At 49.3% G+C, this 24,672-nt stretch overlaps 1 protein-coding gene across 3 annotated transcripts in view; it reads right to left on the bottom strand.

Annotated features, from left to right (window-relative positions):
• Hdac4 (histone deacetylase 4) overlaps positions 1 to 24,672 on the bottom strand; it is a 249,019-nt gene that overhangs the window by 109,534 nt on the left and 114,813 nt on the right. For all 3 annotated transcript variants that reach the window (XM_070003862.1, XM_070003911.1, XM_070003844.1), the window contains exon 3: positions 12,626 to 12,697. In XM_070003862.1, the coding sequence (XP_069859963.1) occupies positions 12,626 to 12,697 (72 nt within the window). The remainder of the gene's footprint in view (positions 1 to 12,625; positions 12,698 to 24,672) is intronic.

Raw genomic sequence — 24,672 nt, 5'->3', positions numbered from 1 at the left:
CCGGCACACAGCGGCCCCCGTGCACAAGGAGCCCAGGCTGTGGTCCCGGGGGGCCTCAGTGGCTCGGAAGGGCACACTGGCATGCAGCCTGGCACTGCAGACAGGAAGGGCCCTAGGCACTGGAGCGCTGCTCTGCCCTGGCTCTCAGGAGCGGGAAGGCCTCCAGCCCTTGGGGATCACCAGCAACAGGACTCGGACCTGACCTTGCAAAAGCTGAAGGCTAACTTAGCATTCCTTACATTTCAAAAGGGAAGCTGGGTGAAGAAATTGAATGTATTCTTTTCATAGCATTCTCTGTAAAAATCAATAACTGTGTTAAGGTTAATAAATCAATAAATGGCAGTTTAAGTATATTATTTATGTGTTAGGAAGAGAATTGCCAGAATTAAAAGTAAAACTGCAACCAACAAGACCCCTAAGTTCCAAAGAGAAGAGACAGGTGTGCCACCTGCCTCGGCTTCACAGAAGCCTCAAAGGCACCACCGCAAGACGCAGCTGAGCAGAGGGGAGTGAGCACCTCTGCCATCAGCTCTTGGCAGCCGGCGGGGCCTTCCAGCTCACCAGAAGAAGCCCAACAGCACTAAACACAGAAAAAGAATGTAAAAGCAAATGGAAATGTTAGAACTAAGTAGTACCACCAAAGATAAGTGGGACATAGTCACATAAAGATGGTCAGACTGGGCACAAAATAAAATAGTACAATGTATTTTGTCTCCAGTGAAAAGCATGCAGAGCTCCAGAACTCAGAGTGGAGAAGAGATAAGCAGACACAAAAATAAATATAAGGTCAGATTAGCAACCTCATAAAGATGAAATTCAAAGCAAACACGAAGGAGACACAGGGCCACTTAATAAATACGAAGTTTTCCATTTACAAGGAGGATATAATTGGCATAAATGTATGCCTCGGGTTAAACAAGGATACAAAGAACATAGACAAAAAAGAGGAATAGGTTGAGTAGATTTGAACCCTGGTAGTCAGGACAGAACAATGAACAAATAGACAAAATACAGCCGTGCAGAGGATCTGAACAATACAGCTAACACCGCAGCTTACAGACATGCTTTAAACTACAAGAAAATTAGTCAAGCCTTTCATGCAAGCCTTCATTGAACACTGACAAAAACTAAGTCCACATTAAGAGTGTAGAAATTCCAAACACATCACTGGCTCCCGATTCCCCTGAAATTAGTCCTGAAAGTGGCAGTGCAGAGAGGCAGCGATCCTGTGGGTGCAAGGAAGTGGTCTCAGGGTGTCTGTTGGGATGTGGGGGCTCACTCCTCACGCATGACTCAGAGCTGCTCTGCTGAGTCTAGACTGGCTGCCTGGAGAGAAGGGGGCATAAAGCAAGGCCACTGCCCATGCGCAGTCTCTCAATAAACTCCCACACGCTCTAGACAAAGCTAGTCAGCAGGAGGCCTGGCCACATGCTGGCACTGTGCTCTTGGAATTTCTAGGCTCTGGACCCAGGAGCCAAAGGAAACTTTCCCCTTTATAAGTTACCCAGCCCTCAGCATTCTGTTACACCTACAGAAAAAACACAAAGGCACAAACCAATGCCCAGACTGCAGCCTGCTACAGAAGAACTATAAACTCATAAGGCAATTAGAAGAAAAACCAGCTGCAGGAAAACCAGATCTCTTCCCCTCAAAGACTTAAATTCCAACTGAAAAAGTAAAAATAATAACAACTCATCACATATCAAAAGTTCTAGGAATTGCCTAATTGCGTGGAGACAACAACTCAAGTCTTGAAGATTTATATAACACCAAAGATTAGATAAAAAAAAATTGAGGAAGACTGAGATGGGTATGTGACTCAGTGATAAAGGATGTGCTTATTTAGCATGTGTGAGGGTTTGGGTTCAACCCTCAGCACCAAAGAGGGAGGGAAGAGAAAATAGTACAGATTAAAGAAACGGGGTAACTATCGTGTGAGCAAAGATGTCCGTGCTCACGAGGGGAGGAGGCAGACAACAGAGCAGGTGAAGAAGCTCTCGGGACAGTCTGTAAACAATACAACCTTCCATTCCAAAATCTTCAATAATGCACAGAATTAGAGAAGGGGCTGCAGTAACACATGCCCACTCACCGAGCTCCAACCGTCCCAATGCGATTTCCTGTACTACCATCTCCTTCCCTCTCCTCCCTGCTCCTTCCCTCCTTCCCTTCCATCTTATGGAATAAAGTACCCCAACCTTAATTTAGGACAAGACAGGAAACAAGACACATTTTCAAAACTCAGGTTTTCTCACTCTTTTAAATGTGTAAGAGCAATGACAGGTCTGCAGGAAGCCGCAAGGACATCACAGAGCTGCACAGACCTGCCCAGGAGTCCCTTTGGTTGGAACTCAGCACCATACGCTGACTCAATGTGCTGCCGTACCATCTCATCACTCAGCCAGACGCAGTGCAGACTTTGTTTTTGCTTTTTGTTGGTGGTACTGGAACTTGGGATTCGGGCTTCATCACGGCTAGGCATTCAGATGCTCTACCTTCAGCACTTCAGCACTTTTTGCTCTGGTGACTTTTGAGATCATGTCTCCCTTTTTGTCCAAGCAGACCTGGACAGAGATCTTCCTACTTTAAGTTCTTGGTGTAGCTAGGATGACTACTGTGCACAACTATGCCCAGATTTTTCTGTTGAGATGAAATCTAGTGAACTTACTGCCCAAAGTAGCCTTGAACCACTGTCCTCCCAATTCTAGCCTCTGGTGTCGCTGGAAGGACAGACTGAGTCTTGGTGCCTGGCTCTTGGCAGCGCCTTGACTCGCCTCTCTCTACAGGCAATGAGTGAGTGACGGAATGGAGGGCAGAAGGCTTCCGCTCACTCCATCCCTCACCTCCTCCTGTCACTTCTTCAATATTCCCTCTTTTTTGGTTGTTGCTGGCTCTAAATTGAATGTTATATGAGTAAGAATACAAAACTTCCCTGCTGCTCCTGGTGTCTCCTATGCTAAGAACCACATCAGTGGGAAGATTCTTGCTTCTACTGTGACAAACATAACTAAGAAAAATACGGAGTGGAGAGGGAGGGAGGGGGGAAGATGGGAAGGGATGGGAAGGGGAAACAAAGGAGGAGGCAACAATGCTTGATAAGAAATGTACTCATTATCTTGCCCATGTAATTGTAACCCCTCTTTACGGTATTTTCACAATTAAAAAGAAAAAAAAAAGAAAAAGAAAAAGAAGGAGTGGGAATAAAGCAGCTGGGGGGAGAGGTGTGGATGCAGGGACACCCCTGGAAAGACATGGGTAGGGGGGATGGAACCACCAGACACCAGCTGACATCACACCAGGGCAAGAGTTGTAACTTGGGAAACTCCTGGGAGCAGCCTCAGCTCCAACAACAAAGCTACCCTCCACGTATGCTTGTTCCAGAGGGTGATCAAAACTGCAGGCTGGGTGTGGCAGACTCGCCTTTGCTCTCAGCCACTCACAGGAGAAGTAGAAGATCTGAAGTCTGAAAATGGCTCCAGACAAAAGCAGAAGATGTTACCTGAGAAATAAAGCAGAAAAGTCTGCAGAGTGTAGCTCGTGTGGCACAGCACTGGCCTAGCGCTCCTGGGGCCCTGAGTTTAGTCAACCCTTGCTATCGAGACAAACAAGAGCAGGGAGAGAGAAAGGGAAGAAGGGAGAAGCGAGGATGTGGGGCAACTTTCTGTCCTTGTCACCTCCTTGTGTGACAGGGAAGACAGGCCCGGCCCCAGCCACTCCTTGGGTTCCCCCAGTGCTTCTTCCAGCTGCCCTTCAAATTCAAGACTGAACACTTTAAGGATTCCATTCTAGGGGTAATGAACTCAAATCTCATTTGTCAGCCAGCACTGGAGTTGCCGAGGAGCGGCTTTGTACAGGGTTCGCTCGGACACATGTTCCTGAAGTACTGCACATGCAGGAAGGAGCCATCTCCACGGGTGGCTTTTCCGGATCCCTCCGGAGCACGAACTGGTCAACAGCGCACCGCCTTTACCCACAGTGTGTTCAGGGCTCCAGTGCAGCACCTGCTCGTCCCACACAAAATGGCGCTGAACTCCTGCTCAAGGAGCCCCTTCTCCGGAAGGTAGGCCTGGGTCATCTCACTCGTGGATGCTTCCACGGAAGTCTGTGTGCGGTGTCTTCAAACTGGCCACACCAGCAAGGGTCCACCGGGAAGTGGCCGGCCACTTGAGCTCTTCACTCCGTGTGTGGCTCAACAATGAAGCCAGAGTTCAAAATTTCCTTCTGCCTATTTCACAAGTCTCTCCTAAGCTCACTAAAAAATACTTATGATGTTTTCAGTTTGTCTATCCCCCAAGCAGGAAACCCTCCTTTAGGAAGTACAGTATTTGCAAGCACAAATGAACAAGAAGGGCAAACAAATAAGAACCTGGCATGTAGTGGATAACTTGGCTTTCAAAGAAGTGTACCAATAGACTCCCTGTTGCCTATAAATAGAACGAAGCCACACCCCACCAAAAAACGGTGAAATGTGCTTTCAGTCCCTAGATGTTAGTGTACCCACGAAGACAAACAGGACTTCCGGAAACACACAAGGGACAGAGCAGTCCACCTACGCTTTGCTGTGCTCCTGGGAAGAGACTTTAAGACTATGTAATTACAATCAAAGGCAATAAAAGGGAACCGGCGACATCAAAACTAATGTTGTATTTTTGAGCACTTATCTCCTGTAGTTTTCATAACTGCACTACTAGCACAGGTGAAAATCACAGGCTGCAGAGCTAATTGGAGAGCAGGAGCAGGAGCAGGCGGCCCGGAGGTGGGGCCGCCTGGATCCAGGCCCAGCCGTGGCATGGGAACGACCCTTCTTCCAACTCTGCACTCTGCCTCTCTTGCTTGCTCACACCAGCATAAACCTCAAGCCACTCTCTGAAAGCAACTTGATTACCCTAAACCCAACGGATAAAAATATAATAGCAGAAAATTAAAAATAGTTTCAGTGGTCTGGAAAGACTACAGAACTCATCTACAAGTGTCCTTGCCATTCTGGTTACGCAAGGTCAAGTTTACATAAGGACCGTTGCAGAATTTCCTTCTTAGCAACCTCCAAACATTTGGTTAAGTATTTCACCTAACAGCTGGGCCACAGTCAGAATCACTATTACCTAATACTAACAGTTGAAACAACTTAAAAATCGAAGCATCTTGCACTTGGCAGAAAGAGAAGAGCAAAGAGGTAGACTGAAGGCTGCACCGTTGGGGTGTGAGGCCTCCTCCAGGGTGCCCAGCAGCTGCCCCCGCTCCCGCCCCAGGCCGCGAGGAGCAATGCACCTGGGCTTCCTGGAGACCATCCCCACCCAACGGGTCCAAAATGGAATGCAGCATCCTGCAGGGCCCCTGAGGTCACCGGGGATGGGAACAGCCCAAGAGGCAGATGTTCGCATCTAGAGGAAGCTCAAGAGCCTATTCAAAGCCAGCCACTTGACATGTGTGACTTTGAGAAGCTACTGGCCTGCGGCCTAGTTCCTAACCTGTACCTGTGGGGTAATTTCCTGGGAGCATGGCACTGGCTGGAGGCACTCAGATAGCGATGGGCGGCAGGCAATGTCCACATCACTTGCCACTGCTGTCACTTAGCAGCCCGAGCTGTGACCGAACAAGCCCTGGTGGACTGTGACGCCTGCTGTCTCCTGTGAGGACACTCCCAGGAACCTCTGGGCACCTCCATTCCACCCAGAGCCAGAGCCAAACTGACCAGGACACTGGTAAGGTCCTGAGTGATGGTAAAATCACACAGCTCCACCTCCTCTACGTCTCCTGCCTGCCAGCTGGCCCACCGTCCCTACCTGCGGGGACTGGGCATTCTAGCCACTCATCTCCCAGGCCGCTCTCCTCCCCTACCAGCTCTACCATCAACACTGCTGGAAGTGTCACCCTCCCGCAGAGACCTGCTATGCCCTTTCCGAGTAAAACGCTAGCTCTCCCCAAGCTAGCTCTTTCCACTCCTGCCTGCTTTCCCTGCCTATCCCTCACTGCCTTAGACCACAGCTCTCTCCTCCTCTTGGCACAGCACAGCTCCACAGACACGAGCCTTGGTCTCTGTTTCCAGACTAAATGCATGGGCTCCAAGAGCCAAGGACAGTGCCTGGCCACAAGAAGGCCTGGACGGGTTCACAAGTGAATCTAACGGCTTCCTGGACCACTTTCTTCAGAGATCCCTTCATCCACGGCCAGCTTACATTCTCCACAGCACTCAGGGTTTGAGCTCTTCTACAACTCTATCAGACACCTCCACACGCCTGGCCGGCCAAACTTGCCCAATAACTAGAGAACGCATGTTCTTCTCAGAGCACTGACCATAAGACAGGTCTCAGCAAAGTCAGAGGAGCCAGTAACAAAGGTTTACTTATAAAACGATGTCCTCCAGCCTGTTTGAAAGATCCATAATACAAATTTCATAAGAACTCTCTTGAGAAACGTTAATACTCTCCAAAGTATTAATGCAAAATGCTTTATAAATTAAATAATGCAAATTGTAACATTGAAAGCAGGTCCATCTCTACCCAGAGGGAAGGGTATAACCTTAAGGTTTATACCAAAATGAATGTTCAACCCAAGAAACTAGAACAATATCCAAATAAAACAAAAGAAGGCAAACCAGAGTTGAAAATAGGAACTAATGAAACTGGAGAGAGACAGAGAGAGAGAGAGACAGAGAGAGAGAGAGAGAGAGAGAGAGAGAGAGAGAGAGAGAGAGAGAGAGAGAGAGAGAGAGAGAGCAGAGAGCAGAGAGCAGAGAGCATCTCCCACCCAAATCTGCACTTCTCCTGTCCCTTGCTCAGCCCATAGACTATCCCAGCTCTAAGGTACAGCTCAGGATGGAAGAGCTGGAGGGAGTGCCAAGGCTTGGATCTCACAGGTGAGAGGAGGGAGAAGACAAAGGTCAGGGAAGGGCAGAGGACCGTGCCGAGTCTCCAGCCACCTGTTAGGCTGCAGAGCTCAGGAGACCTCTGGGAGCCGGGAGGGTAGGCAGCTCCAGACCCTGAGGTTCCTTACCAAGCTAGCAGGCCAACTCCCTTCCGTGGGAGCCATGCCCCTGTAACCCAGAGGGTCATCCTTGGTCTGTGCCCTGCTGGCTGCTGCCTATCTCCAAACACAGCTGTTTGGAGAACACAGCTGTTGGAACCAGGAAGATTTGTGTTTGACCCACTAAGTGCATTGTGTGTGTGCACAGGCTATGAGGTTCAGAAACAGAACCTCCCTTAAAGGCAGCATCTGTCCTCTAGAAAATGCTGGATGGGGAAAACACTGTGTGGGATTCCACTGTGGTCACTGAAAAGCAAGCCATTTGGGCTGGACCAGTAACATGAAGATAAACAAGGGTTAACAAACCCCATCACACATATCTGGACACTCAAGAACCTTAGAGCACCTAAGGAAAAGTGGTGCTAAAAGAAAACGATAGAAAGCACAGGATGATGGGAGGATGCCTGCATTCTTCCCCGCACACTAGTTCTTCCACACGTGACACTTCTGATACACAGACTGAGATGCAAACCCTTCTCCCTCCCCCCCCCCGCCCCCCGCCCCCGTTGTGGGGCTTGTGGGCCTGGGCGCTGTCCCTCAGCTCTTCAGCTCAAGGCTAGAGTTCCACCACTTGAGCTACAGCACCACTTCCAGTTTTCTGAGTAGTTTATTGGAGGTAAGTCTCACTGCCTTTCCTGCCCCGGCTGGCTTTGAACCAAGAGCCTCAGATCTCAGACTCCTGAATAGCTAGGATTACAGGCGTGAGCCACCAGAGCCCAGCATGCAAACCCTTCTTTCAGTACCATAACCGTCTGTAATCTTCCAATAATTTGAAATGCTAGTGGGAAATACAGCATAATTCTCCATCTTATGAATCGACGCAGCCCTTGGGGCTATTACTAAGGCCATTATACATTTTCTTCCTGTAAAATCGAGAATCGGCAGCTGAGGTCCCCGTGACTGTGACAGTTTTGAAGCACTCAAAGAGGAACAGGGGCTGGGCACCCAACTAGACTGAGAGCTGCCTGCCTGCCCACCTCACACCTTGCAGGGGCCATCCACCTCAAGCTGCCCAAGCAACAATACAGAACGTGAGAGGCAGAGACCAAATAATACATTTCCACCCAGTGGGGGGTGGGTGGAGCTTCTCTCTTCCTCCCTTGGCACGGGGCACTGGAATGGTGAAAGAACATAGCTGGGAACTAAAAATGAGGCTTGCCCACAGGAGCATGGGGGGGGGGGGACCACAGGGCACAAAGCATTGAGGAGCAGCTGTTAGGTAAAGAACAGGCAGCTGACACATGCAGTTAACAGGCTCCCCAAGATCTCTCTAATGTGGTAGGATGGTTGTTTACAAAGACACAACCCTGGCACAGGTAACATAAACAGGAGACGAAATGACAAGGACACTGCACATGGAAGCCAAGGAGAGTATGGACGGATGCTGGGAACCCATCTCCTTGAATACCAGCAGGTGGGCTTAGGAGCCAGCCAGTGGCCAAGCGCATCACAGGGTGGTTTCAGCTACAAAGCACTCAGGGCACAGGACTGGCAATACCAGAACCCTAACGGAAGGCTGGGGCAGACCCGAAGCTGGACACTGAGTACCTGCACACGAAGCACAGGTGCCAGGCTCCCTCACGCACACATCAGACCGGATTCTAAATCCCCTTTCTGAGGAGGAGAGGATGGAAGAGGAGGAGCAGGGCTGAGTGGAGGTTGTGCGATGCCCTGGGCTTCATGCTCCAAGGTGACGATGCTCTGCATTGGGTCCCAGTGAATCTACAGGGGTCAAGCAGGTGCTGGAACCCTGTTGTCAGCACTGGCCAGAGGTCCCCGAAGTCCAACTCTCCTAAGAAAGAGCTGACAGTGGGCTTCCAAGACAGGACAAGCCCATCATCACAGAAGACAGAGCTTGGACAGGCCATGCCCCCAGAAAGAGGGGAAAACACACCCCAAAGTGGCACACATGAACATAAGGGAGGCACAAAAATGTCCTGAGCAGTCAAACGGGCAACAGACCATGAGCTCAGAACAGACCACAAGCTGTGAGCCGGCTAGTCAGACTGCAGCCTCAACTATACTGAAGATCAAACGTACATCCAACTGTGCCGAGCCCTACCCTTCAGAAGGTATGGAGAGGTGAACAGAGGGTTGTGGCTCTAGCTCTGAGCCCTTCTCTGGGTCTCTCCTCGGGTGTCCTGGGCCCCTTGCCACTGGGCCCCCCTTGCTGCCTTGTACCCCCTTCCACTGGGGCCTTGAGCCTTGGGCCTTCCCCTGGGTGCCCTGAGCCCTTACTAGCTCCACCCACTAACAAACTTCAATCACTTCTGGAGACATCCACACAAAGGCTCTGGGCTGGGGCAGAGTACTTGCTAGGGATGGCTGAGGCCCTGGGTTCCCCAGCAAAGCAACACAATTCTAAGTTAAAGTAAAAATTTAATTATAAACCAGCTCTATCATAAAAGCCAGACAATACATATCCATTTGCTACTATTAGCTGTAACAGATATGATGTTACTATTATCCTGTATGGGCATCACACTGCCTTATATTATTGAAAAAAAAAACAAAACAGTGGGCTGCTAGGGTTGAGGGATGCCTCTCCACAGCTCCTGGAGGGCCAGTGTGGGCATGGGGGCTGACAGTGGCACGACCTCAAAACTAGTGCTGTCTCCAGTGCCTGTGGCCGCCTGCTGAGTTAGAAGGTAACCTCACAGTCCAGCGCCAGGCAGGAGATGAGGCATGGGAAATTGAGGTCAGAGGACAAGGCAGAAGAATGATCCAGTGGGAGGCTAAGTTCAGGCACAGGATCACATATCTAGTGGCAGCACACATCCTAGGTAAGCACACACCAGCCCTAAAACCTCAAAACAATAGGAAAAAACACAGAAATACAAAAAAGTCTTATGCGCATATAAGTGGGAATTTGAAGAAATCATAATTAAGCCAAAGCCAATAGCATTTTCCCCTACTACAAACTTTTTTTGTTGGTCGTGGTGCTTGAACTCTGGGCTTGGGCGCTGTCCCTATGCTCTTCAGCTCAAGGCAAGTGCTCTACCACTTGAGCTACAGCGCCACTTTCAGTTTTCTAGTGGTTTATTGGAGATAGGAGTCTCACAGTCTTTCCTGCATGGGCTGGCTTTGAACCTCCATGGGCTGGCTTTGAACCTCAGATCTTAGCCTCCTGAGTAGCTAGGATTACAGGCGTGAGCCACCAACGCCCAGCAGACTTTTTCTTTTTAAGGGATATTTCTGTCGAAGTTGCTGCTCAGGTTTTACCTCAAGCTGACATACAAACAGGTGATACAGATGTTTATTTCCAGTGAAAATTTACTAGGACTAAGAACATTTAAAAAGAACCATTATTGGGAAAAACTGCTTTGAGTACACTACTGCTCACAATGAAGAATGGTCAAGGACAGAACAGATCAGCAATGGAGGCCTGAGTATGTCTCCTCTCCTATTTAAGTACACAAAAAGTGTGTTTCTTCAAATGACTAATGAAAGAGTCATTCCTCATGAAGTTGTGTGCATAAGGGTGCATTTGTGTGTACAGGTATGCATGTATGTGTGTGCATACATATTTTCAAGCCTTCTAGTGTCAAGGGATAGTTAAGGTTAAATGCAGCTGTCAGGAAATGGACAAGAACAGATTGCGACTGGCATAAAAAAATGACATCTAAAAATGTTTCTGCTCCCATCCAAGAAAAATGTAGCTTCACAGAACTTTGCTATCAGTTTGCAAAGGACTCACAACCTGAGACTGGTATTCCTTTGAGGCATTTTGTACTAGGTGGAAATGAACCAAGTGCCGTTTGAAATGTGTCCTCTTAGGCAAAGTCTGCAGCGAGGCTCCACAGGGGTGCCGCACACCCAATCCTGGCTACAAGGCAGGTGAATGAGGAGCTCCCCTCCCTCCTCCTTCCGACACTCCACCACGCGCTGGGTGGTTCCTCCCAGAGGCAGGGAATGAGAGTAACATTTGGTTCTTGAGCTGCCAGGCTACAGCGGCATCCCACACCACCTTCAGTACGAGTCAACCAGTCAACGTGACATTAAGAGTCAACATTTGTCGGAGAACTACGAAAAAGCTGACACATATATTTGATCTCAGTGAGAACTCTGCAGGCAGGCATTATCAGCTCTGAGTGAGAAAAGAGAAGACAAACCTGAGCTATCCAACAGCCCACTTGACTCACACAGCCAAGGCAGAAGAGCCAGGATGCAGCTCTACTCTGGCTACCATGGAAGGCCACAGCCATCCTCGCACAAGGCTGCAGATTGGGTCTCAAAGAGCAGCATGCACGACCAATGCCAAAAACGGAATGTGAAGCCTATCTTTTCTGGTTCACTGCAGAGTAGTCGCGGTTACCACCTCTTCACAGCCCATCAAGCCTTCTGCAAAGCCCTCTTCAGTCTACTGGCAAGCACCAGGAAGCCATCTGCAGATGCCCAAGCTACGCAAAGATTCAATGTAAACAGACAACACAGGCAAACTGAACCTAGCAAAAAGTAAAGTCAGAACAGCTTACTTGAGCCAATATCTGTTAATGGAGCACGTTCATGTAGTATTTAAGAGTTCCCCGACATGGGCTCATGCCCTGGGGTAAGAGGCAACTGGCTGCTTGCTGGGAGGGGATGCACAGGTCGATTCCAGGCCCCAAGACATTGCTAGAGCTCAATCAAAAATGACCCTCAGCTGACATCAGAGAATCACTGGGTCAAGACCTCTGTCTTTGAAACATTCAGCTGGGCTTTCCACTTCTTTCCAAGGGAGATGGAGAGGGCAAGGCCAGCAGCAGTCTGGGGTTGAGAGGAAGCAGGCAAGTGCACAGGGTGGGGAGGGAGAATGGGAAAAACTTGAAGGGGCAAAGGGCAGAGACGAAGCCGTTTAGCCAGGGTGATGGAAGGGCACAGCATGTACAGGATGGAAGCAGTGCTTCGCTCGGCTCTACACTCAGAATGAAGCCTGGAATGTTCTACAGGAAAAGAGGAGTTTTACAGAGATCTAAAAGGGAAAAGGATTGAATTGCCCAAAGACTTGGGAAGTATAGTGCTTTGAATCTAATATTTAGGAATATCATTTACATAATGAGACTTGTGACAGTCAATATTGCTGCTAAAAAAACAGAAAGGTGCTAGAAGACAGTCTCTTAGAGTCATTAGTATCTGGGCAGACTTACAGAGCCAGAGACATCTCATTGCCTTGCGGCTGGTCTCCGTAGCTCAGCCGTGCCCTGTGTAAGTCCTAGTCCCTGCTGCACCCACTCAAACCCAGCACTCTTTCCCACAAGCCTTCACTGGACCAAGGTCTGGCGCTACTCCTAAAATAAGCAGCTGATTCCTCTAGAAGCACCCTCTAGAGAATTCCTTTGCCACTGTCCATTTCATCTTCAAAAGGAAGGCCACACTTTTGACTCCAGCAAGAAAGGCACCCAAACACAAGAAACCTGACAACCACGCCTTGAGTGGGCGCCCACACCTCAAAGCACAGGAGAGGACAGTGTACTTACCCGAGCTGATAGCCCATACCTCAACGCACAGGAGGACAGTGTACTTACCCGAGCTGATAGCCCACACCTCAAAGCACAGGAGAGGACAGTGTACTTACCCGAGCTGATAGCCCACACCTCAAAGCACAGGAGGACAGTGTACTTACCCGAGCTGGGCATGTGGTTCACTCGGGCAGGGTTCAGCAGCTCCAGTGGCTGGTCTCGGCCAGAAAGTCCATCTGAGGAATAGAGAAAGCACTAGATTCAGAAAGGGAGTGCGGTTCAGCCAGAATGTGGCCCACTGGTGTCTGAGAAAAGCTCAGCACACGCAGGAAAACTTGGTACCTGCAGGAAGGCTCATGCCCTTCTTAAAGGAAGACAGTTTTAATTCCATCACATTTTATTATTTATTTTATTTTATTATTAAAAAATGAAAGTGCCTTTGTAGAATAATCAAAACAGGCCCATTTGAGATATGGTGAACTCTAATCCTGGCTTAATAAGGGCAACTGGGCTAGCTATTCTGGCTTACTACTGTTTACCACCATTCAGGTTTATCAGAAGTGGGCTTTTCTGTGGAGAGCACAGCATTAAGATAATAAAAACAGAAGAGCCACAAAGAGTCTGGGAGGCTGCAGGAATGCAGCCCAGGGCTTGGTCCAAAGCAGCTATGTACATGAGCAGGGGCAGGATAGAGAATAGATGATGCTGGTAACAATCGACGAACGATGCACTTTGAAAACAACAACAACAAAAGCCACAAAAATGCCTCACCAGGTTCTCACCCGGTAAAGAACTACAGAACAATTTTAGAAATAGTTTTTCGATTTAGTTAGGAACCATCTACTCTACCTTTTCTAACTGGCTTCCACGATGAGACTAGAACCTACCTACCACAGAAGTCTGGCACAGGCTGGACTCAGAGTCCCCAAGACCTTCTGTGTTCTCCCAAATAGGAAAGAAAGGACACTGGCAAGACTGCTAGGAATCACACATTCGCTCTCAGTGTCAGCATCATAGACCAGCATGGCAGGTGGCGCATGACTTATGGAGGGGAGAAGGCAGTGGCTTCTTGGGGCAGCCACGTAGCGCTACAGATGGAATTTCAAAGCATGACACAAACAACTTGTAAGGAAATGCAGTGTCTTAACAAGGCCACCCCCTGTTCAGCTTTGGAGATGAGTTCAAACTCTGAGGGCAGGAGCCCTGCTCTTCCCAAGGAAGAGGCCGCAAACCAAACACGGCTGTTGGCCCACCACCTCCCCAACAAGGAATCCCCCTCCCACCTTTCTAGTAACTGTAGGGTTCCAAAACAGAAACAGAAACTGGGCATGTCTCGGACAGGTCAGCGCAGGAGCCTGCAGGACAGCCCGGTGTACAGAACTGCTTCTTGAGGCTGTTCTCTCTTCAGACACCACATCCCAAGAGGAGTAAAACTTCAATGGTTCTGAGCAGTGCAACTGCCGCTGCACTGAAATCTGAGGCTGAGGAGCGGGGACGGGGAGGGGGGTCCAGGGCTTCATGCTGCTCAACCAGCAGGAAGCGTACCAGGGCCCAGAGCCCCTACCTTGAGTAGGTTCCCCACCTGTCCCCACTACAGCCTCTGGGTTGAAACACACTGCATGGCCTGCCACGCCTGTCCGCAGATGGTCTTTTCATCAGCTCAGGAGTTGGGAGACAAGATGCACAACCAGACAAGAAGGTGGAAAAGCAGGGCTCTCTTCAAGATCAGAGACCCCAGCTTAAAATAAGATGCACTATGCCGTGTGTCGGTGGCTCACACTTGTCATCCTAGCTACTCAGGAGGCTGAGATCTGAGGATAGCGGTTTAAAGCCAGCCCGGGCCGGAGAGTCTGTGAGACTATTACCTCCAATAAACCACCAGGAAACCAGAAGTGGCACTGTGGCTCAAGCTGTAGAGCACTTGCCTTGAGCTGAAGAGCACAGGGACAGCACCCAAGCCCAGAGTACAAGCCCCACAACTAACGCACGCACGCACGCACGCACTGAGTTGTGTGTTATCCCTGGAGCAGCCGGTAAACAAACAGCACATTTGGATCCAGAGTCCTTGTGTGTGCGCAAGGGGATGCTTCCAACCAGACTCTTATTAGCTGTCTCAAGCCCAGCAACAGAACCTTCAACTCACCTCGAAACCACAGGCAGGGACGCAGTCTCCCTGGGGCACTGGAGTAGGCATTAACAGCACCACTCATGTTCGTGTTAAGCCTTCACCGATTTCAGTGTTTGTGTTTGAGATGTTGGGAGCTGGAGAAGTTCACATCTTGGATTGTTGAACCCTTCGCTGGTACCCTAGCTGCCTTAAGCAAAGGACTACCAGCGAAGCAGCTTGCCAGCCCACCCTCTTCCTGGCTCTAGCTACTTTGAACACTCTATGGACACCTTGAGGAAGCTAAGGACAGGAGCAGCTGCTGAGACAGGACCCTGACTCCCAAAGGCACCGCTCAGCAGATAAACCTTGGTGAACTGTACACGAGCCTGTAGCTAGCGATCTCCACCAAACCAGAGAGGGGGAATTCCTCTGGTGATGCTGCCCTGCTTATGCCTGCAAATGCAGCCCATCTGCACCTCGTGCACACACCCCAGGCCTGATGCCTGCATGCAGACTTGTGCGTGAGCTATGGAGTGGGCATCTTGTTATTTCGTTAAAGCAGTCAGATGTCCCTTACACTGACAGGAAGTCTGATCTTCATCACCTACCGGCAAGCCACATCTCAGTTCCCTGGCCAGCCTGCAGTCCCTGGTGCCTAGCATCATACCGTGGTCATCACTGTAACTGTGTGGTATCAGTCAGCAAGACAGGACACCGACTTGCTTTACAATCGTCTAGGTCCTCTGCTCTACTGCATGAATCTTAAAACCAACTCACCAAGTTCTACCAAAAAGGAAAGAGGGAAAAAAGAGGAACCCTTGACATCTGGGATGGGAATACTGAGCCTTCTATGACCACAAACCTGGGGCATTACCTTATTTAGGGCCTCTCAGAAACAATGGAGACTATTCACATGCTATTTTAATTCACACGATTTTGTCTCCAGATGTTATAAAGATCACATTTATTCTTATCGATAGTTACTTGGAAATGTTCTACACAGACTCATGCCCTCTGTGACAGGAAGCCTGGCTTCCTTCTCCTCAGGCCTCCAGTCTCTTCCTTCTTTCCTTACATCATCGCAGAGGCTGAGGCAGACAGCACATCGTCCAACAAAAATGTTATGAGCCAGAGGTTGCCCTGCTTTGTTTCTGATTGTAACTTGCAGGGAATGCTTCAGTGACCTGCCAGGACGTACAACACCTGCTACAAGGGTTCAGTGAACCATCAAGGGTAGGAAAGCTCCCTCTAGTCCTGGTTTGCCAAAATATATATTTAAATCACATGTTTGCTCAATTGTATTAAGCTTTTCTTTATCAATTCAGGCTATTAAATTTATCCGTTTCCACCTGAGAGAATGGCAAAATCTCTTTTATTGTGTCTAGCCAACATTGCATTTCTATGATACATGGAGTTGGTCAGGTCCAGTGAGTTTGGGGAAAGAGGAACAGAAAGTAGGAAAGCTAAGAGATAGATAGAGCTAGGCCAAAGGTACTTTCTACTTCAAAGTCTAAGGACTGGAGAACTTGGCCTAACATTTCAGTTTTACATAAGAATTATAAATGGAGAATCAATAAATATTTTTGGTAGGAGTCTGGCACACAGAAAACTGAAACGGGTGTAGCTACTAATAGTGTCTCGTTGTGCTAATGGGACTGTTTTCAGATATGCAGTGAATGGAACCTTACCAGCACTTGTCAGCAAGTAATCATTTAAAGTCTTCATGACAGCCCATCTTCCTATCCATTTTAATTGTTAAACAAACTTTACCCCATTACGAGTTCACAGAGGAACTGGAACTGGCCAGCCTCTTGCGTACTCTGTCCTGTGTTGCTGTTGGCACTGTGTGGTCCTCATTCTGGATGTTCAGATGTGGCTCATCCTGCTCACGTTTCCTGAGTCCCTTTTCCAAGACCCCATCCAGATCCCCAGGCTGAGTCATCACAGCTCTTTCGGCTCCTCTTGGCTGCCAGGGCCCTTCGGAAAGGCAGCTGTGCGTTTCCAGCCAGGCTCTGCCCTCATAACCCTGGGCTCCAGAGGCTGCATTTCTCATTCTGCTCTGTGCATTTCTGGAGCAGGGGTAATAGATCTCCCCAACTATGTGGGTGGCAGGCAGCTTGTCTGGTGATGAGAATGAAGGCATCCCAGCCACTAATTTGTTGTGAAGTCAAATCTAACAAGAGAACTTGCCAGAACTGCATACAAAGGAGAAGGCCTCACCCTTGCGATGTGTCATTTTGTCATTTATGTCTACCTAACTCCCTGCTCCTCGTCAAGAAGGAGGCTCTGGGCAATGGGAGGTCGCTGCCCTCTAGACACAGGCCTCCCACAGGCAGGACCAGAGGCAGCCAGGACCCCTGAGATTTGAGAGAAGGAGGGCAGGGGCGGTTCTGAGATGCAGAGGAAGGAAGCTAGCTGATGCTGAACCAAGCCTGGCTTAATGAGCAAGGGCAGAATGCCTGATACAGGGACACGTGTCGTGTGTGTGTGTGTGTGTGTGTGTGTGTGTGTGCGCGCGCGTGTGTGTGTGTGCGCGCGCGCGCGCGCACGCGCCTGCGTGCACGCACATGCCACTAAAGTAGATAATGAGGGAAAACATTTTTAATAGGTTAAGTTTTATAGCAAGGACTGTTTTTATAGCAAATGGCTTGTTTTGCTTGAGCGAAGGCGGAGGAGACGCACGTGGCTAGTCTCCTGCCTGCATGGTGGAGGGAGGAGTCCTTCCTGGTGGGCAGCCCTGCTATGCACACATAGTCTCAGCCGTGCCAGCAAGCCTGGACCACAGCTCTACAGAGAGCTTTTCTCCCTGGCCTCCGACTCCAGTCCCGGCCTGCCTGGTCAGGGCATCCTCAGGAGCTCCCGTGGAGGAGAGCGTGGCAACCCTGGGATGTCTCTCTGCATTTAGTGGCCACCAGGCAGCCCCCCCTGGCCTCAGTGAAACCAACATCCCCTGATCCTCATCTGTGTGAGCACTGGTAAATGTGGTTGGCACTTTAATGCCCTTGTTTGGTTAACCTACAAAAGGAACTCAGCACACTGCAATGTATGATTGAGAGACAAAACCAAGCTGAGTGGTCAGCCCAGCACCCCGAATCCCCCAGCAGGACCTGGATCCTGCCCACCCACTTCTGCTGTGGGGCCTGACCCCCTACACCCCTCTATCTGCAGCCCTCTGCCAAACAGTATGGTGAGCCCAGCTGACCAGGCGCTTGCTCAAACTCTCATTAAGCCAAGCCCACCAGCCTGTTTCTCCCTGTGTGAGGTTCCCTAAACACCCAAATCCATTACATTCTGCATCTTCTTGCCAAGCAGGTTATTGGAAAATACCAAAGTTCTATAATAAAGCTCTTATCAGCCCGTTAATAGGAATTAAACTTTAATGAGTGCTGTGAATTTCTCAGGCATAACCAATGTAGCTTATGTGTATTTATGAAAGAAAATGAAAATGGAAGAATTTCTTTCTTGAAGCATTAGTTTTTCTTTGGGATAATCAGCAGACTTCTAAAATGTCAAAGATAACCTTTGAAGTATTCTGGTTGTGGGTCCCCTAAGAGTCATTCATATAGTTTTGAAGGAACTTATCCAAGAGAAGATTAAGATCTGATGGGACAAAAATTTTCAAGGAGAAAATCTCTAGGACGAGGTACAATCTCCTTCCTGCCCTGAGAGAGAAAGAAGGAAGGGAGAGAAGAGGGGCTACAGCAGGAAAGGAAAAAGGAGTTCCAATATCTGGGTACTGGTTTTTATAGCGGGTGTTGGTGGCTCACCCTTATTATCCTGACTCGGGAGGTTAAGACCTGAGAATCTCAGTTTAGAGGCAGACCAGGCAGAAAAGTCTGTGAAACTTTTATCTCCAAATAATCGGCAAAAAGCTGGAAGTAGAGGCATGACACAAGTGGTAGAGCACCACGGGCTACCAAGAGCATGAAGCACTCAAGCATCAAAAACAAAACACAAAGAAAAGTAGTATTTTATAAGACTACAATAAAAAATAGCACATACTTTGAGCCTAAGAGCTGCCTTGCAGGAAATAAGTGGGAAAATGATGACCTGTGCCACAGAAGTGAGCCTCCCGAGCACGTGCAAGAACTGATGCCGGACAGAAGTCACAGAGAGGACACTCTATGGCTAATTTAAACAGCTTTCTGGATAGCTGCTCTTCGGAAGGAACCACGAAGCCATGCAGTTATTACAGACAAGACAGCACACCAGCTTCAAGGCCCAAATCTCTCTTCTCTGCAGATCAGCCTTACATCTGTGAAAAGCAAGCGGTGTACCCAGCATGTCCTGCTGACTTCAGTTTTCTGAAATAGTGGCTCTTAACTGCCGGCGCGTACGGCAGTTACGGTAGGGAGACCCCCGCAAGGGTTTGGGGTCACACAGGCCTGTCTACACCCATTGAGTGGACACGCAAGCTGATATGAGGAGGAATAAATCATATCGCTGTGTATATTAACAATCAGGCCCCAAATCTGTGGCCTGCAAGTAATTTGCTGCCTCCCCCCATCCTTCTTTACTTGGGGCCCCTGCAGGAAGGGCACCCCATGCACACAAGTCATCTGATGGGGTACAAGACTCTCCTGGAAGTGAGTCAGCAACCAAAACCACTCTGTGGACAAACCAGTCCTCCAAAACCCTTTCCACGTGCTGAACATGACACGTTAGTTCAGCTGGGTAAATGACTGGAAGCTGGAGAAAAGGTACACATACTAATGAGCCTGTAGAGAATGGGCAGGCAAGGCGGGCTCCTATGTGACTTCCTAGTACAGAGGGAGGGGACAGAAAACATGCTGTGGGAGGCCCGCCTGCAGTTCTGCCAGCCAAACCAGACTGGTTTACAGCACCGAGGCTTGCTTCCTGCTTATCTGTCACAATGTTTCAGAAGTGACCGAAATGTGTCCAGTTGTCAGTGAGAAGGAAGGAGAGGGTAAAGCTGGATGCCCACCACACTTGGACATGCCCTACCAGTGTGGCTGAAGGGCAGCAGGCCCCCAAGGGAGAGAGCCACCCTTGGGGATCTCACACAGCAAATGACCAACAAGTGCAATTTATCCACAGCAAACAGGCCCGCTGGTTGAATGGTGGCGCCACTGCCCAGCCCTGCTGGAACTTGTGGGAGCAAAACATTTGCTTCAATCTACAAAAAGCACCTTCTTGGCACTACTGTTTTTAGCAGATCTGAGAACTAGACAAACTAACCAGCTTGCTTACATCTTAAATGAGAAGCAGTCCAACACTTCACTTTTCCTGGGCGCGTCCCAGGGTCGCCTAACTAAGCCTAACCCATGCGAGCAAGGTATCATTCATGCTGCTCACTCAGACCTCTCTGGAGAAACAAAAAACACAGGTTCCCGTTCTCAAAGTGAAACTCACCACAGCTGGCTCCATACCCAGCCCTCAAGCACGCAGCCAGGATCCCACCACACACGCCAGCTTGTTGGACTAGTTCTTGTTGAGCAGTTGTCACAATTCAAGGGATGCAGCCTTGAGAAAACCAAGTCCCTGAGTTTCAAACTTCCACCAGAACAGAAGAGGGGCAAATGAGCAGACCATGCAGTATCCTGTGCTGGAGAAGAGTCCGTTACTGCTTAGACAAAGGGTCCCAGGGGTCCCGTAAGGCAGTGGCATCTGAACAGGCACCTGAGGCCACAGTGGAAGGAGCCATGCCAAGTGCCCCAAGAAGAGCCCTCTACACAGAGGAAATCAAAGGGCAGAGGGCGGGAAGAGCCAGGAAAGAGATGGGAAGGTTGGGTCCCAGAGACTACTGGGAGAAGCTTCTCATGAGAGGTTCTGGTCGCTTCAGCACAGGTGCTAACAAAGGCCTAAGGCACTAGGGTGCAGAAAGGTTTGGTAAGCTGTACCCTGGCTCCGTGGTCAGGAACAACACAGCCACTGGGGCAGGGGGACGAGGGGGGGAACGCGGGGTGGCATGGGACTATGGATCTATCTGGAAACAAAATCCACAAGGCTTGGCTGGTGAATTTCTTGTGGCCACCACCCAGGTGTGGGAGGCAGAGGGCCAGTGGTTGGCAGTATGTGTGCAGGGAGAGAAGGCCAAAAATGAGAACACAGAGTGTACAGAGCCTGCAAATTCTAGAAGATCCACTCAACACGGTGAAGAACAAGCATTTCCCTGGGTGGTTACAATTTTCTCAGGAAAAACAATAGCAAAGTGTTCAGGAACTGTGCTCAGTCCCCACATCTCACACCGTAGCTATTTTAGTTTAGTCGTTCTTCTGCCCACTTGCTGTTCCCAGGCTGCTGTCTGCCTGCTTCAACGCAGACTTCAGCACTGAAGGCTGCTCCACACCCTAGACTCCCGGGACTTCTGAAGTGGTGAATCATGTCTTAGCTGAGTTGCCAATGGGGCTCTGCACTAAACGATACACATTCCAGCCAGCTCTGCGTCAGAAACAAATAGGCAGAAAATGAAAACTGATGGCAAGATGTATTGGTGTGCAACACTCGCTTCATCCTGGTCTTCATGTCTCGCCTCACTGCTGCTCTGTCTTCTCTGGGACACATCACCAAGAGCAAGGCCTCTGTCTCAGGATGTCACCCTCTGCCTGCAGGGTCTGTCTGATGGTCCTGCAGCATCTGCCCCATGCAGTGGAGGATACAGGGAGGAGACATCCTCCAATTTACACCGTCACAGTGACAACACTGACAAGAGCCATGTGTTCCCCAATGCTGTGAGCCAGCTGACCAAGGCAGAGCCACAGGCCTTGCGATATCACCACTCTGTCCCCAACACCAGGCCACCCCACTGAAGCCGTGAGTGCAACACTGAACTGCAGGCTGGGCAGTAAGGCCCAAAGGACCCGCCCTCCAGCACAGGTGGCCGCAGAGCCCACCACAGCCCCCATCTGCTCCCTGGGATGGGAACTGAGCCAAGCCTCCCACAGGCATCAGATCATGGCACTAGTCTGTTCTCAAGCCAGCAGGGCTGGGCAGTGGAGCCACAATCAGCTCTCCCCCAGGAAATGAGGCTGCAGGCTTCTGCCCATCTACTCTGACCTGTCGAGAAGGACGACTTCTGTCACCTGAGTCTCACCAGTCATGCTTCAACCGGTCTCACTGCGAGAGGCTGAGCAAAGGGAGGGACCAGAGGGCCATCTCCTGAGTTTACCCCTGGAAGCTCCCTGGAAGAGGCCCGGAACCAGGCACCTCTGCTCCAGCAGATGACAGCCTCCTTTCCTGGGTAGCCTGCATCACCAACAACATGCAGTGCAGGGTTTGCCTGAGACCTCATCAATTTATAGAGATGTCCCACGAACCCAGACAGACCTCTCCTCTGCAGGTGTCCCGGCCCTATTTTATGCTGGCTCCAGCCAGGCTGCCCTGGAGAGTCGGCTATGGGCAGACTTTCCTTTGCTTCACTAGTTACTGACTTGTAAGACTTTCAGAAGCTTTGCTTTATTTTGTACTCATAATAGATAGCACTTTTATTTTAACTGCACCTATATCCTTAATTTTTAAAACGAACTTACATTTAAAGGGGGCATGTGTATACACAGATCACACCAGCCAATCCACAGGTATGAACATCACATGTGATCTGTGCAGATTTCCCCTGCCTCCTGCTCTCCACTCTTCCCTTTTACTCTTTATACTCTAGTACAGGTCCTCCCACTGCACAGGGCTGCCAGGCATTCAAAGGTGCAAAGGTGTATTTAAGATAATCACATCATTACTATTTAAATCAAGAATCCCACAGTACACCTCTCCCTCTGACAAAACCAGTTTTCCTGAATCCTCTAAAAGCTGTATACAATCTGTAGACATCAATACCACATTTTTGTTATGCACAATATAGTTATATTCTCTACACCGTAACTCCTCCCAAGCCAAGTCTAACTAAAGCATATCATTATTCCTTTCTATACAACAAAACTTCAGCTTCTAAAAATACAGTGACTTCATTGTGCTGTGTTCTATTTTAACCTTCTAAGACAGAGCTACCACCAGGAGAAGCGATTTGTTTCTGGATGTTAACTGTGCTGTCACTGACAAGACGTGGACTTCAGCCTGTGATCTGGGCATGATGGCCACAGTGGGTGCACCTGTGTTCTCTTGCCATGTGTGTGAGACCCTGACCACCTGAAACTAAAGCCAGGATCCAGGGGTTATGCTGTACCTCAGTGGAAGGGCACTTGCCTAGCAGGCCAAGGTCTGCTAGTCCAAAACAAATTAGGAAGAGTAGGGACAGGATGCATTCCTAAGCACCCCTGATGGGATACGAACAGCCTCATCATCCACATCCATCAAATGAGTACACATCAAATGCTCTCATCCCGACCACTGAACGCCATCCAGCCCACCTGCAGCCCCATGTGCTGACCATCCGCAGAGCTGTGAAGCAAGCCCCTGCTCACCACGGGCACTTCCTGAGTTTGGACAGATATTTAAAGAGGAACAATAAGCACAAGGAAAGAGGACAGGAAAGAAGCTTTTGTCTCCTTGGGCCCAAATATCCCAACTACAAAAGTTCCTGGCAAGCTATGGCAGACGCATTAGTGCTTGTCACCGCCCCCCGCCGGCCTCTCCTCCAAAGGACTCTGCTGCTTTCATGCCCTAGCAGACAGCTATGTGGGCTGTATTTTGTGGCACCGAGGGCCGAACCTAGGATCTCCCACATGCTGAGCAAACACTCCCCTGCCAGCACCTAACATGCATTTGGATGCAGGGTTTCAGGAGGCATAAGGATTAACTGAATGCATTGCAGCAGCCATGGTGGCATCAGTGGCTGTATAAGAAGGGAAGGGGTATACCTAAGCAGTCATACTTCTGTCTCCCCACTGTGGTGCCTCGCCACACTATGCTACAGCAAGAGCGCCCTCCCAGATGCCCGGACGCTAGCACCTTGGTATCCGACTTCCCTGTCTCCAAAACTGCAAGCCAGCTCAACTTTTTCCTATAAATTACCTGGTCTATTACATTCTATTACAGCATCAAAAAACGCTTTCAAATGTTGAACGCTTCAATGGTTCTAAGAACAGAAATACAAATAATTTTAGATTGCAATCCCTTATTCTGTTTCACCATGGAGTTATTTTTTATTAAAAAAAATTAGAATATCCCACTCCACCGTGCCCCCCCTCCCCCCGCCCCAGTCACATGCTCACCTTTACTACCCAGACTGTTCTTCACCACACATCAGCAGTGGATTCATGATGAAGAGCCAGCTGGGCAGGCCTGGAGGCTCCCACTGGCGAGGCCAGCCATACCTCATCCTTCCCGACTCCTAGACACTTAACAGATACCCGCAGAACAGGACTGTGGTGCTCCAGTCCACCCTGGCCCCATAGGGGACCCAGAACTCATCACACACCTCTATTGTCTTCTAAAGGAGCACTGAAGTAGATTCACTCCCTGTAATGATAAATTGTGAGTCAGTGTGAGTTCTTCAACAGAGGAAGCATAGGACACGGAGGGATAGATATTACACTAAAACACTATACATGCACACACACGCAGCTGCAGCATTTCTTCATCCACAATCAATCTCTGGTTTTACACCTGAATAGACAGATGAGCTCCAACTACTTAGGCCTGAAGTAATGAAGATGTGCATACTGCTCAGCTATGACTGACCTAGTATTTAATATGCACAGAAAAGGGCAAGACTTCCAACTCAAACATGAGAAAAGAGGCACTGGACAGCCCAGTAGCTGAGTGCCTTACATGGGCAGTTGCTGAATGAACGGCAGTGCCACCAGCCAGACCAGGCTTACACTTGGAAAGGAAGATCCTGCAATGTCCAATTTGAACTCTAAACAATATTCAAAGTTCATCAAAAGGTGAAGTTCTATATTAAAATGAATAAACACAAGATTAAAAAAAAATCCGGTCCCCATATAGAATTGAGCTCGAGAGAAAGAAAAAAGACCTCAGTTTTCAGGAAGGAAAAACAAAAGGCAAACAGCTAGAGCAAGTGACCTGGTCTTGAATGCCAGGTTTTCAGCAGTGGACACGGTGACTTGGGAGTCAGTGACTTGGAGCACTGCCCATCCCATCTGTCCACAGAGCAGTGCAAGAGGTCCCAGAAAGGGATGGATTCTCCATGGTTCTCTGGTTTAGGAAAACAAAAAACAAAAAAACCTA

The sequence above is a fragment of the Dipodomys merriami genome, unplaced genomic scaffold (genome assembly GCF_024711535.1).
Source record: "Dipodomys merriami isolate MVZ:Mamm:240054 unplaced genomic scaffold, mDipMer1.0.p SCAF_1, whole genome shotgun sequence".
NCBI lineage: Eukaryota > Metazoa > Chordata > Mammalia > Rodentia > Heteromyidae > Dipodomys > Dipodomys merriami.
Note: the sequence above shows the minus strand (reverse complement) of the source record. Positions and strands in the feature narration are given on the sequence as shown.